Consider the following 13,099-nt stretch of genomic DNA (forward strand, 5'->3'; position numbering starts at 1 on the left):
TAATATATATATTTAAAGTGAGCGAGAGAGGGAGAATGTGAGAGAGAGCAAAAAATGTTGCCAATGCCCGCTGTGTTCAATTTGTCAGCATAGGTTTGTTTTAAGTGAGCAAGTTCTTTATTTTTCTTGTGTTGTTGTGTGTTTGTATATATATATATATATTTAAAGTGAGCGAGAGAGGGAGAATGTGAGAGAGAAAAAAAAAAATTTGCCAATGCCTGCTGTGAAATTCAGAGAAAAAGATCCTACCTCATCATCTCCTGTGTTCCCAGCGATCCGGGTCCAGCAGTAATCACTCACTCCCTTGTTAATTCACATTGCGCATATGTTCTGCAAAAAAAAAAAAGGGGACGACATGCTCCCACACAGTGGGTGGGTGGGATTTGAGTGCTAAAAGCGGTTGCTCATCCTAAGAAGCCCTTTATCAGGCATGTTTGGGGTCGTTAATCAAGTATTAATGTTGAGCGTGGGCGCACAGAGGGTCCAAGCCGATGTACCGGTGATGAATGTCTGCAGTTCGACCAACGCTAACCCCCCCCTCCCACCCCTCCACATTAAAAGCGCTACAGCCCTGTTGTCTGAGATGTTAAACCCATTCCAGCTGCGATAAGCTGGAAACCCCCGGGTTTGCCTACTGTAAGCCCGGCAGATCCCCAAGGGGGGGCCAGGAGCACTTTGTCGGCCAGCGTCGTGTCCATGGTCCAGATTAGTGTATTTACATGGGATTGCAGCTACTTTTATCCAACGCATTGATTGGTGCAGTGTACTGCACCTTCCGAGAGATTATTTTTTATCAATCCCCCCACTTTTTAATCCAGTAGATGGTCTCCATGGAGACACATCGGGGGCGGCGGTAGATATTAAGTTATTCGTCTGGTCTAGTTCGACTGATGTTCCTTTAGAATTGCTCCCCAGGGGGCACTATCATATAGTTCCAGATTCTTGTTTTTTCGCCCTCGCAGCCTCACACTGACTCTCTCACTCCCCTTCTTTCTTTTCTCTGCTCTCCGCTTTAATTAGTGTCTGATTAGAGCTGTGAGGATAACGTACAGATGTACCATTTCATTTAGTCATCAAAACAAGAGAGTTAGATTGGTAAATGGACTAGTATCAGGCTCCTCAGAGAAGTGAGGTTTAAAAGCTTGGTATTAGGCCTCAAGGGTATTCATTTAGTTATTTGTTGCAGGTGCAATCTAGGGCGACTAAATCAGCATTAATATGGGTTCCACAGAAAGATCTAGAAGGTCATTGTCCTAAACGCCTCTGGCTTAAAAAGTGGCAAACAATTTTAGATTGCTACACTACTGCTGCAGCAATTTAAAATTAATTTACCCTTTCCAGTGTGTCGGGGCGCTTAAGTTTGACTTCATATCTCAGCAGTTTTTATTAGCCCTGAAAGGGAAATAAGAGTCGTAAAATTAAAGTCCTAGAACCCTATAACACCATGGCATCATCCGTGTGTTTGACGTTTGCCCCCCCCCCCTCCCCTCCTCCCCCTCCCCCCCCTCCCCCCCCAGGGGCCAACGCCAAGCTGCGCTACCAGATCACCTCGGGTAACACGGGGGGGGTCTTCGACATGGAGCCCGAGGTGGGCACAGTGTTCATCGCCCAGCCGCTGGACTACGAGCTGCAGAAGCGGTACAAGCTGCTGGTGCTGGCCTCGGACGGCCGCTGGGAGGACTACGCGGCGGTGGTGGTGAACGTGGTCAACAAGAACGACGAGGCGCCCGTCTTCTCCATGAACGAGTACTACGGCTCCGTCACCGAGGAGCTGGATGGCTCCCCCGTGTTCGTGCTGCAGGTGGGTCGGTCCGAGGGGGGGGCAACTGGCGGAGGCGGTGGTTGTTGTGATTATGTTGCTTGATTTGTTTGTGGTTTACAATCGCATTCAAGGGAAGTCAAGGGAAGATTTTCGCAGTGATTCTTTTAGGAAATACAAGTTTTTAACTTTATTCCTTGAAATCTGCTAGTTTTGTATTTTTAATGGGTGCTGCACAGGGAACACAAACAAAACAGTAAACAGTTCTAATAACCAACTAGTACTTTCATCCTTGTCTGTGTTTCAGCCTATTGCATGGCCTGGACGAGGGTAGCGATACATACTTAAATTTTTTCCATTTGATTTAGCGTTTGATGGGAATCCTCCAGTGAACATTTTGTGATGCCGAAGCAGTAAATTCTTTGAGATGATTAAAACGGCTCTCTTCCTCGAAGGTGACTGCCACCGACCCAGACAAGGACGCCGACCAGGGAGCCATCCGCTACTCCATCCATGGCCAGGGGGCTGAGTCCCACTTTGTGATCAACGACATCACGGGCGAGATGTACGCCCAGCGCACCATGAACCGCGAGGAGCGAGCCGTGTGGCGCTTTGTCGTCATGGCGACGGACGAGGAGGGAGAGGGCCTCACGGGCTTCACGGACGTCATCATCAACATCTGGGACATCAACGACAGCGCGCCCGCCTTCTCCTGCGCCCCGGACGCCTGCCTCGGCAGCGTGGCCGAGAACTCCCCGCCCGGGAGCTTCGTCATGGAGATGACCGCCGTGGACCTGGACGACACGGCGGTGGGCCAGAACGCCATCCTCACCTACCGCATCACCGGGAACTCGCGGGCGCCCGGCGGCGGCGGCGCCGACCTCTTCGCCATCGACGCCAGCACGGGCACCATCTCGGTGGCGGCCGACGGGCTGGACTGGGAGGCGGCCGAGAGGCACCTGCTGGTGGCCGAGGCCCGGGACGGCGGGGGCATGGTCGGCACGGCGACCGCCACCATCTCGGTGACGGACCTCAACGACCACGTGCCGCGCTTCGCCGACGAGCGCTGCGGCGGCCGCGTGTCGGAGGCCAGCGAGCCCGATGCCGCCGTGCTGGAGCTGCGCGCCGTGGACCCCGACGCCGGCGCCAACGGGCGGCTGACCTTTGCGGTGGTGGCGGGCGACCCCGAGCAGAGGTTCCACGTGGTGGGCCACCGGGGCGAGCAGACGGCCACGCTGCGGCTGAAGACGAGGCTGGACTACGAGGCGCCCGGGGAGCGGCGCTTCAACCTGACGGTGCGGGTGGAGGACTCGGAGTTCTCCAGCGCCGTCCACTGCGTGGTGCAGGTGGAGGACGACAACGACAACGCCCCCCGCTTCGCCCCCGACCGCCACCCGCCCTCGCCGCTGTCCGAGGACGTCGCCGTGGGGACCAGCGTGCTGCAGGTGACGGCCCGCGACGCCGACTCCGGCGCCAACGGCGACGTGGTGTACAGCCTCCTCGCCGAGTCGGACCCCGACGGGCGCTTCGCCGTGGGCGGCCGCACGGGGCTGGTCACGGTGGCCCGGCCGCTGGACCGCGAGGCCGTGGCGGCGTACGAGCTGGTCGTGGTGGCGACCGACCGGGGCAGCCCCGCGGCGCTGACGGGCAGCGTCACGCTCCGCCTGCCCCTGCTGGACGTGAACGACAACGGGCCCGAGATGGAGGCGGCCTACGCGCCCATCCTCTGGGAGAACAGCCCGCCGCCGCAGGTGGTCTGGATGAACCAGAGCTCCACGCTGCTCCGCGTCGTGGACAGGGACTCCGCGGCCCACGGCGGGCCCTTCGCCCTGTCCCTGCCCGCGCCCTACACGCCCGAGTTCCACCTGCAGGACCACGGCAACGGCAGCGGCACGCTCACCGCCCTGCGCAGCTTCGACCGCGAGCGGCAGCGGGAGTTTTACCTGCCGGTGATCATGAGCGACAGCGGCCGCCCGCCGATGACAGTCACCAGCACCCTGACCATCACCATCGGCGACCAGAATGATAATGCCCACCAGGCAGGGGAGAAAGATGTGTTCATGCACAGCCGAAAGGGTACGTGTTGTGTCCCCCCCCCCCCACACACACACCTGACCTGTCCCCCCCCTGCATCCAGACATCCCCGGCTGGGCGTCCTTGTCGTATTTTGTAATGCAATGCAATTTTTTTTGCAGCTCACGCTTGAGGGAAAGGTGTAAATTGGGGTTGTAGGAAAGGTTTACCCCCCACCCCCCCCCCCCCCTGCGCTGCCATACCTGTGCAGCGCCGTGCGGAATACACAATTGTCCTGATTCCACACCCTCATTTTGAAATCAAGATTGTTTTTCTCAGAGCAGTCTCACCCTCCCCCTAACCGCCCCCCCCCCCCCCCCCCCCCCCCCCCCCCCCGTAAAACCTTCCCAAAAAGTCCTAGCAAAAACACTGTATCGAGGACACCGCACATGACGGTTCCGGCGTTCATGTGACGGCCGCGCGCCGACCTCCTTAGTGTTATCATCGTGGCCTCACTCGCTGGCGGCAGAGGTGATGGTGAAGGGCAGGGGCCGCGCGACTCGTCCCCGCTGCTTTTGTTTAGCCGGCTGCCGTGGCTCTGCCACCGCAGGTTGATAATAACATAATCCATACGCTAGTGATATAGCCATTTCCTTAAGCTATGCACCCTTTGAAGTACTCATCCCAGCAGTGGGAATGCGTCCCACACTTATGAGTATAATACAAATAAAAATGAAAAAAAATACTAAAAATAAAAGCGTGATAAAAAAAAGAAAGGAAGCCAGCAGGGGATGAGTGTTCAGAGGGTTAGGAGCAGCACATTGCATCGAATAGGGAATAAAATGTGTGTGTGTGTGTGTGTGTGTGTGTGTGTGTGCGCATGTGTGTGTGTCTGTTTGCGTGTGTGTATGTCTGTGTGTGTGTGTGTGTGTGTGTGTGTGTGTGTGCGTGTGTGTGTGCGTGTGTGTGTGCGTGTGTGCGTGTGCGCGTGTGTGTGTGTGTGTGTGTGTGTGTGTGTGTGTGTGTGTGTGTGTGTGTGTGTGCGTGTGTGCGTGTGTGTGTGTGTGTGTGTGTGTGTTTATACGTGAATGTCGGGGGTGTGAACAGGACGGTTCCCTGCTGCATTAGGTAAAGTGTATGCCCCGGATCCAGATGAATGGGACAACAAGACCTACACATTGGCGTCAAGTGCCAGCAAGTACGATCTCAGCTCTTCCATTTTCCCTGTTAGTCATCACTTAGTCACTCACTGAAATGGAAAATACACAAATGTGTATTCTATGTTTAACGGTTACATTTAAAAAAAACAAAAACGTTTTGTCATAACCGAAAATACATCTCCATTCAGTCAGGGAGCCAAAAGTGATTCAGTGACTCCAGAAACACAAATGTTGAATTTGAAATCCAATCCCAGTTATCTTACACCTGAAGGTGAAACAGATGTGGCGAGCAGATGGCCTCAGTCAGGAAGACTGGTTGGCTATTCAGTATTTACACATTCAAAAATCAGATTAGGAATACCAAATGTACATTTGTTTTATTCATGTAACAAATTCTCACAGTTACTATGACAACTATCAAGTCCCTTTTGTATTGGCTTCAGCTTGTTTTTCTTTCTCCTTGGCTAGTGTTCCACTCTTCCCCTCCCCCCCCTCAGACTCTTTTCATAATTTTACAATTCAGAATATCCCTTCTACGTCGCGTCCGTCTTAACTGTATCTCTGACCGATGCCTGACCTGTCTCTGTGCCACCTGCTTCCCTTTGTATCTTTCCTCTCAGTGGCTGTTGTGTTCTGCTAGTTGTCCTCCGTATGGCCCCCCCTCACACGTTGTCCCCCCCGCTCACAGATACTTCACTCTGAACCAGAGTTCGGGGGCCCTGACCCTCCGTCAGAACACGCCAGCTGGCAGCTACTGGCTGAGGGTGGCCGTGTCGGACGGCGTGTGGCCTGACGTGATGTCAGAGGTCAGAGTTCACGTCCGGGATCTGGAGGACAAGGCCATCCGCTCCTCTGCGTCCGTGCGGCTGACCGGTGCGTTTGGTTGTTTTGTTCTTTGTTGTTGTTGTTGTTGTTAATGCCGGTCGTGTGTTTCGTCGTCCACTGCCTATGTGAGCAGGGTTTCTGGACGCTTTGGATGCTTGTAATGATACAGTCCACACCAGCCTGTATCTTTCCGGTGAAAACAGTTAGAGGACAATGGATTTTTTCAATTTGATTTACGCGCTTATGTATTTTTCACTCCACCAGAAACATGGACTGTGCCTCTCTGTCAATGCTTTTGTTCTGCTGCCAAGTGTCTTTGTGAGTCGGATATTTGCGAAGGCAGAATTTGTCAAAGCCCCCATTGGATGATATTTTGTATAAGATAATTATTAGGCTGTCAAATTGGTTAAGACTTAATTGATAGGCTGTGGGTTTCCAAGTCATAATTCATGCGGCTTGCAAATACTGCTTCTTCCTCAGGGTTAAAATGCAGATATATATCCCGTATTAAATCAGTGTCCCGCAGCCAACCTTAGTTGTAAAGGTCAATTTATCCATGTCACGATAAAGAACATGACATTTAAAAGGTCTTTTTGTAGAAAAAACACTGTTGGAATCTTTCAGGGCTGACTCAGACTGAAAATAATTTTCCTTTTTGTAATTTCAAGATCTCACATCATTTGTCCGCTGTTACTCAGCAGGGGACACGACAGATTTTTTTTGTTGATAATAGTGAAACCAGTGGCGAAAATAATTCAATTACAACAATGCTACTAAACTAAGTCTGCTAATGGACTTAAAACTAAGTGGGCCTTAATCGACCCGTCAAGCTCCTTTGTCTTCCCCAGGCGTCACGGCCAGAGAGTTTATCGATTCCCGTGTCACGGGAAAGAGTCGACTGGAGATATTCTGGGACTTCCTGTCCAAATCCCTGTCCGTCAGACCTGGGAGAGTCAACATCTTCGGCATCGTGGACGGAGGCGAGGCCAAGACGGTGGACCTGCACTTCTCCGTGCTGACGGACAGCGGCTACGTGCGGCCCGAGAAGCTGCACGGCATCCTCTCCGCTCACAAGAAGAAGGTGGGTGGATCGGGCTCCCTCTCAATGCCCATCATTAGACCGGGTTGGTTTAGATTCAACTTACAGTACAAAAAATATTATCTCATGCTGGAAACAAGGAGCTGTGATCATCACTAATGATGAGGTCGGGGGTGGATGTATTTATCTACTGAATCTTTGTGGCTGTCTCCCTGTGCCTCTGTTGCACGTCCCACTCGACTTCCCCTCTCAAACGTTACGGGGCTTCACGTGATGATGCCTGTTGTAGACTTGGACGATGGACGATGGTACATATACATACATGATACATATGCAAATTAAATAGACGGTATAGGGTCATCCGTTCATAATATACTATTGCATGCAGTGAAGCAGGTGGTGAAAAGCCAGTAATTGAAGGTTTAATTGTTATGCATTGCGTTCCAGTACTGCATGGATTTGTTCAAGCCAGCCGCCCTGACCTACTTGCTAATTGCATCTGTTCTTTTCTACTGAGATAATGCCTGCAGACTAATCGAATAACATAGGAGTCCCATTGAAACTTGTTTAAATGAACTTGTTGTCACTGTCAGTAGTTAGTGAGGAGTAGTTGTAGTTAATGTTTCTGTGTAGTTAGTGTTTCTGAACAACCAAACACACCAGCATGCCGGAAACCATGAGGAATATTGTTTTTTTATGTAAATATATACAAATCAAAATAATCACCACTCTAACGATTGCCACTTTGGTACAATTACACCTGACCTTCTACTTCTGATTGCAATCCAGACTTTCTCTGAACTATTTAAAGGAATGCTTCACCGTGTAAATTACATAGGTGAAGGATTGATCTTATGTACATATAGGCCACTATTCTATATTGTGTATGTGTGCCTGCATGTGTGTGTGTGTGTGTGTGTGTGTGTGTGTGTGTGTGTGTGTGCGTGCGTGTACATGGGCTTCTGTGTGTGTGTTTGTGTGTGTGCGTGTGTGTGTGTGTGTCTGTGAACACGCACCAGCTCGGTAACCACCGAAGCGTGGTGATCCATGTCTCCGACCGCATTACCGGGGGCTGCCAAAAGCCCCTTACTCCTGCATAAAAAAATCTGCTGATTGAACCCCATCCTACTCCTCCCCTCCCCATCCGCTCCCATCTCCGCCCTCTCTCCCCCTCGCCCTCTCCCCCCCCCCCCCCATCACCCACCGCTCCGTCCCCCCGTCCCCCCCCCCCCCCCCCCCACCGCGCCGCCGCGCAGCTGCAGTCCCTGCTGAGAGCCAACCTCAGCCAGGTGGAGGTGGCCCAGTGCGCGGCGCGCGCCGACTGCAAGGCGGCGGGCGGCTGCTCCGCACGGCTCAGCGTGGACGACGCTCCCAGCCTGGTGGACGCCGGCGGGGGCTTCTCCCTGGCGTCCGTGACCCTGGTCACCGCCGCCACGTGCGGCTGCTTGGCACGCGACCTGCTCCGCCGGCCCTGCTCCTCCTACTACCCGGCGAGCCCCTGCCTGCACGGGGGCACCTGCCTCGACACGCAGGACGGCTACAGGTGAGCACAGAGCGGGGAGGGGGGGGGGGGGGGGGGGGGGGGCGAGGGGTGTGGAAGTTATGGCGCTGGAGCGACGGCGCCTTAGTCTTTGTGTCTTTTATCTGCAAGACCCGTGTGAGGCGATGCAATGCGTGCGAGTGGGCGGGCGCGCATGCTCGTGGTTTTAGCCGCAGGCGGTTTTTGATGGCGCGTACGCCGCCCGTGTGGAAATGATTTGAGCGGAGGGTAGCGTTGGTTAATGGAGTAGGATGAGCAAATATAAGAAATTGTGCAGAGGGTGAGCATATACCCCAAATTAGGTGTAAACAATTACCCATTCACTGAATCATATCTATATATAGATCATTGGTTTATTATAATTATACGACGTTGTTTGACATATTACTAAATTGCTGTGTTCCTGATGTTTTCTTTATTATTTGATATTGTGTAATATTTTCTATCAAGGTAACCAAGCTTATTAGCTGAGGGTCCTTGAAGAATTGACTTAATGCTAGCGATCAATAGGAAGGCCTTCACCTGAGGTAAATAGGGTCCTTAGAGAGGGGAGCAGAAATAGCACCTGGCTAATTTGATCTCCCACGTCACACCTATGAACGAAGGACAGAAGGCTAACTCACACCTACTTCACACTGTTAAATAACTATTCCTCCATTCTTGTTTATTTCCGTTTGAACGCAGAAGCCTGAGAGATTGAGCTTTAAGTGGTGATCTCCATACTGGAGAAGCATTGACCATATAGGAATTCAACAAAATAGATTGTAATATACTGAATGCTATTTGCCAGTTGTGTGATGGTTACTATGTTGGTCACTGTGATGGTCACTGTGATGGTCATTATGATGTTTACTATGTTGGTCACTGTGATGGTCAATGTGATGGTTACTATGTTGGTTACTGTGATAGTTGTAGGCTGGTCACTATGTTGCAGTGGCGATTTCTTGAAGACTGCCCTAAAATTTAAAAAAAATTATGGTAAATTTATGGTACTGTTGTGTTAACATTTCATTGACTAAAAATGCGTTAGAACACGTCCATCTCAAAGACAAGTTTGTTCAGAATCAGCCACTTATCGGCTGACTCGATTTCCTTCTCCTACATTCCTGTAGTGTCACAGTGCATTTTCCTTTTGAAGCCCAGCGTCCATCGACTTCAATGGTGCTGCATAGAACAGCTTTTTTTAGTGCGTCGAAAGTTGACGGTCATTGGATAATGCTGCGATTATGTCCCTCCCACGGACGCTCAGCATCTGTGGGAGGTGAATGGAGGTGAACAGGGGTGAATGGAGGAGTGGGCTGGCCTGGACGCTAGGCTTCTGCGTGATGATTGGAGGGTTTGCAAAAGACTGAGTTGCCATTTGATTGACAGCGAATTTGAACTATAAAACGTCGCTGGATTTCTCTTTAGTCCTCAGTCCCATCGTGGATTTTGCAAGCGAGTCGAAAGACAAACTGCAACCTATTTCTTGCTTGGTGAAATTGCTAGACAATTTTCATCGTACATTTCATACACTTATACACACAATTCCTTGTTTCAGTTTAACATAATTCCCACATTTCCTTGTTCAAGTTTAATATCGTTTTGGTAGTTTTGGTAGCCATCATTTTGATTCAGGGAGCCTGAGGTCTGAACTTCAAGTCCTGTATTCAGATCAGGACTTGCAGGGTGACAGGGGAAGGCTGTGTGATTTCTTGGTATTCCTTAAAGACATGGAGTTGAACAGTGCAATGCCTCAGCTTTACAAATTGTTCTCATTAGTGGCAACAATTGGAGCTACATCTGCAGGTGTATAAAGAGCTTCTCCTGTTTAAAGCGGCTCAAGTCCTACACCTGTAACACAATGGGCCAAGGCCGTTGAAGCAGCCTAGCTCTGCTGGCCATTGAGAGGACACTGGTCAAGTCACTGGAAAAGACAGCTAGTTGGTATGACAGAGAATTTCCTTGAAAATGAACAGAGAGAATAATTGACATACATTACTAACCCTACATTTACAATTGATATGATGTAGGCTGAAAGTGAGCTTCACCTCTTTGAAAGACCAGCAGCCACCACTGCTATGTTGGTCACTGTGATTGTTACTGTGATGGTTACTGTGATGGTCACTGTGATGGTTGTAGGCTGATCACTGTGATGGTTACTGTGTTGGTCACTGTGTTGGTCACTGTGATGGTTACTGTGATGGTCACTGTGATGGTTGTAGGCTGGTCACTGTGATGGTCACTGTGAGGGTTACTGTGATGGTTACTGTGATGGTTGTAGGCTGTTTACTATGTTGGTCACTGTGATGGTCACTGTGATGGTTACTATGTTGGTCACTGTGATGGTTACTATGTTGGTCACTGTGATGGTCACTGTGATGGTTACTATGTTGGTCACTGTGATGGTCACTGTGATGGTTACTATGTTGGTCACTGTGATGGTTACTGTGATGGTTACTATGTTGGTCACTGTGATGGTTACTATGTTGGTCACTGTGATGGTCACTGTGATGGTTACTATGTTGGTCACTGTGATGGTCACTGTGATGGTCACTGTGATGGTTACTATGTTGGTCACTGTGATGGTTGTAGGATGTCCTCTGCGTGGTTGTAGGATGTTCACTGTGATGGTGGGGTTTATGGTTGAAGGATGGTCACTGTGATGGTGGTGTTAATGGTTGAAGGATGTTCACTGTTATGGTCACTGTTGTGGTCACTGTGATGGTGTTGTTTATGGTTAAAGGATGGTCACTGTAACAGTTGTAGGATTATCATGGGCTGGTCCTGGGCTGATTACTGGTAGTCATCATGTGTTATTGGTGATGGTAGCGGATGGTCTCAATAACAGATCTTTAACAAAACAAAGAAAGGACAACTGGGCACATGTGCCTTCTTAAATGGTCAAATTAAAAAGTGGCAAGATTACAGTTTAACTGCAGCTGACGGGTTTCATGGGCTTCCACCTTTGTTGCAGTAACTGTGATGGAGTTATATACCAAAGAGCTTAGCGGACTAGAAGATGAACTTCCATATGTGCTGTCAGTGGAAGACACTGACATTGCTGTGAGGAGTCCCTTTTAGTCCCTGACTGAAGGCACAGATCCTTTCTTCATCCAAAAGAAGGGTCAGGAACTCAAGATCCGTTTCCATCTCTCCAGAGTTGAGTTTGTTCGGTTCTCAGGATTAACTTTAAAGCAGTTTTCAGCTGTGCCTGTCAATCAGTTAATGATCACGAACTGAAGAATTGAACACATGGTGGTTGGCCTCCAGTGAGTTGATGATTATGATGTCAAAGTGGCACTCCAATGTATTTCAAAGAGGCATGACAGCCCTTACTTTAATTCATTGCCTTTTTATAATAGTTTTATTTATAATAATTCACCTCTTTGAAATTCTAATATGGCATTTCAAGTGGAACCATTTCAAAAGCAAAAAGACAAAAATTCAAGTTGCAGATATTCGTAATACAGTATTCATTACTTTACTTACTACATTCATATTCAAGTGGTCAAAATACATACTGATAATTCAAGCCATACAAATTCAAACTGCAGAGCAGGGCATTCCAAGGACAGGGCTTAGCAATCTGAGCCCTGAGACTGAATGCATTCAAATCTACTGCCGTCTTTTCATTTGAAAACGAGACACAGAAATTTGTGTTTTGAAATGGTTCATCTGGAAATCTTCTTTTCAAAGGACAGTGGTATGTGTTTTGTGTTTACATTTCGATATACAAGTAAGCAAGGAATAAATTGTCCTCACTTTAGTTGAACTCACACAAAAGAGTGTTTAACACATTGTTAACACATTATTAACACATTCTAAAGAGTTAATCACTAAGTTAGGCTTTAAAACATCTTAAATAAATTGGCTTATATGAATAAAACCATTATCTGATTATTTTCTTAATCATTTATAACCGATTAAGAGTTGCTAACTAATACGTATTTGTGTAGGAATAATGCTTTATTCATTTTGAGATCTCTGTGATTTACAAGTTCATTAATGCTTCAAAATTTCAGTTATTTGAAAGTGCTTTCATCATTTGTGTGGTATCCCGGAGGGAAGGAAAAAGGGTTGCACCTATACATATATCTGTCATGTGTGTCCTTCACCGGTTGGGCAGCCCAAGCAGAAATAATCAATCTTTGTTGGTGGGTTTCAGTGGGCTCAGAACCATGCATGCCACGTCTAACAGGAAGTCTTACACAGCATCTGATTGAAATTGTCCATCAGGAATAGAAGGAAAGTGGGGGGGGGGACTGAGAAAACACCCACAGCTGCAGCAGCACTCTCATCGGGATTGTCACGGTTCACCCTAACTCAGATGAAAAGAACAGTGCGGAATAAGGTGGCGGTGTGCACTCGGTCCGTCTGTCTCACTGCCTGTGTGTCTGTCCGTCTGTCTTTTTCGCTTTTCTCCGCCCTGTCTGCCTGCCTGTCTGTCTGTCTGTCTACATATGTATGCGCGGTGCAGAGGCATCCCTGCACGTCCCGGCGGTCAGCCTGGAAGGATCAGGATTCCTGACATGTGTAGCCTGTCTCTGCAGAATAAACAGCGTGGCGGGAGAAACAGCCCTTAACGGCTTTCGGCATACACCAAGCTTTCTCTCCCCCTCCTCAGACGGCGCATGAAAATAGATGGCTTTGACATTATCAGTAAAGCCAGCCCGTTGCCTCTCATGCCTCACCCGGTAATGTAGGACAGGAGGGACCCCCCCCCCCCCCCCCCCCCCTTACCCCCACCCACCCCCACCTCAACCCCCACAGCTCCCCCCATT

The 13,099-nt window shown here is 49.6% G+C and overlaps 1 protein-coding gene across 1 annotated transcript in view; it reads left to right on the plus strand.

The window, feature by feature from the left end:
* Window positions 1-13,099, plus strand: part of LOC311357849 (neural-cadherin-like) — a gene marked incomplete at its 3' end in the record, with an annotated part of 93,799 nt that overhangs the window by 61,323 nt on the left and 19,377 nt on the right. Inside the window, 6 exon segments of the mRNA XM_084477872.1 lie at window positions 1,518-1,801; window positions 2,215-3,835; window positions 4,880-4,970; window positions 5,621-5,805; window positions 6,606-6,838; window positions 8,053-8,339. Of these exon segments, the coding sequence (XP_084333998.1) occupies window positions 1,518-1,801; window positions 2,215-3,835; window positions 4,880-4,970; window positions 5,621-5,805; window positions 6,606-6,838; window positions 8,053-8,339 (2,701 nt within the window).

The sequence above is a fragment of the Micromesistius poutassou genome (genome assembly GCF_964030765.1).
Source record: "Micromesistius poutassou genome assembly, chromosome: 13".
NCBI classification, from domain to species: domain Eukaryota; kingdom Metazoa; phylum Chordata; class Actinopteri; order Gadiformes; family Gadidae; genus Micromesistius; species Micromesistius poutassou.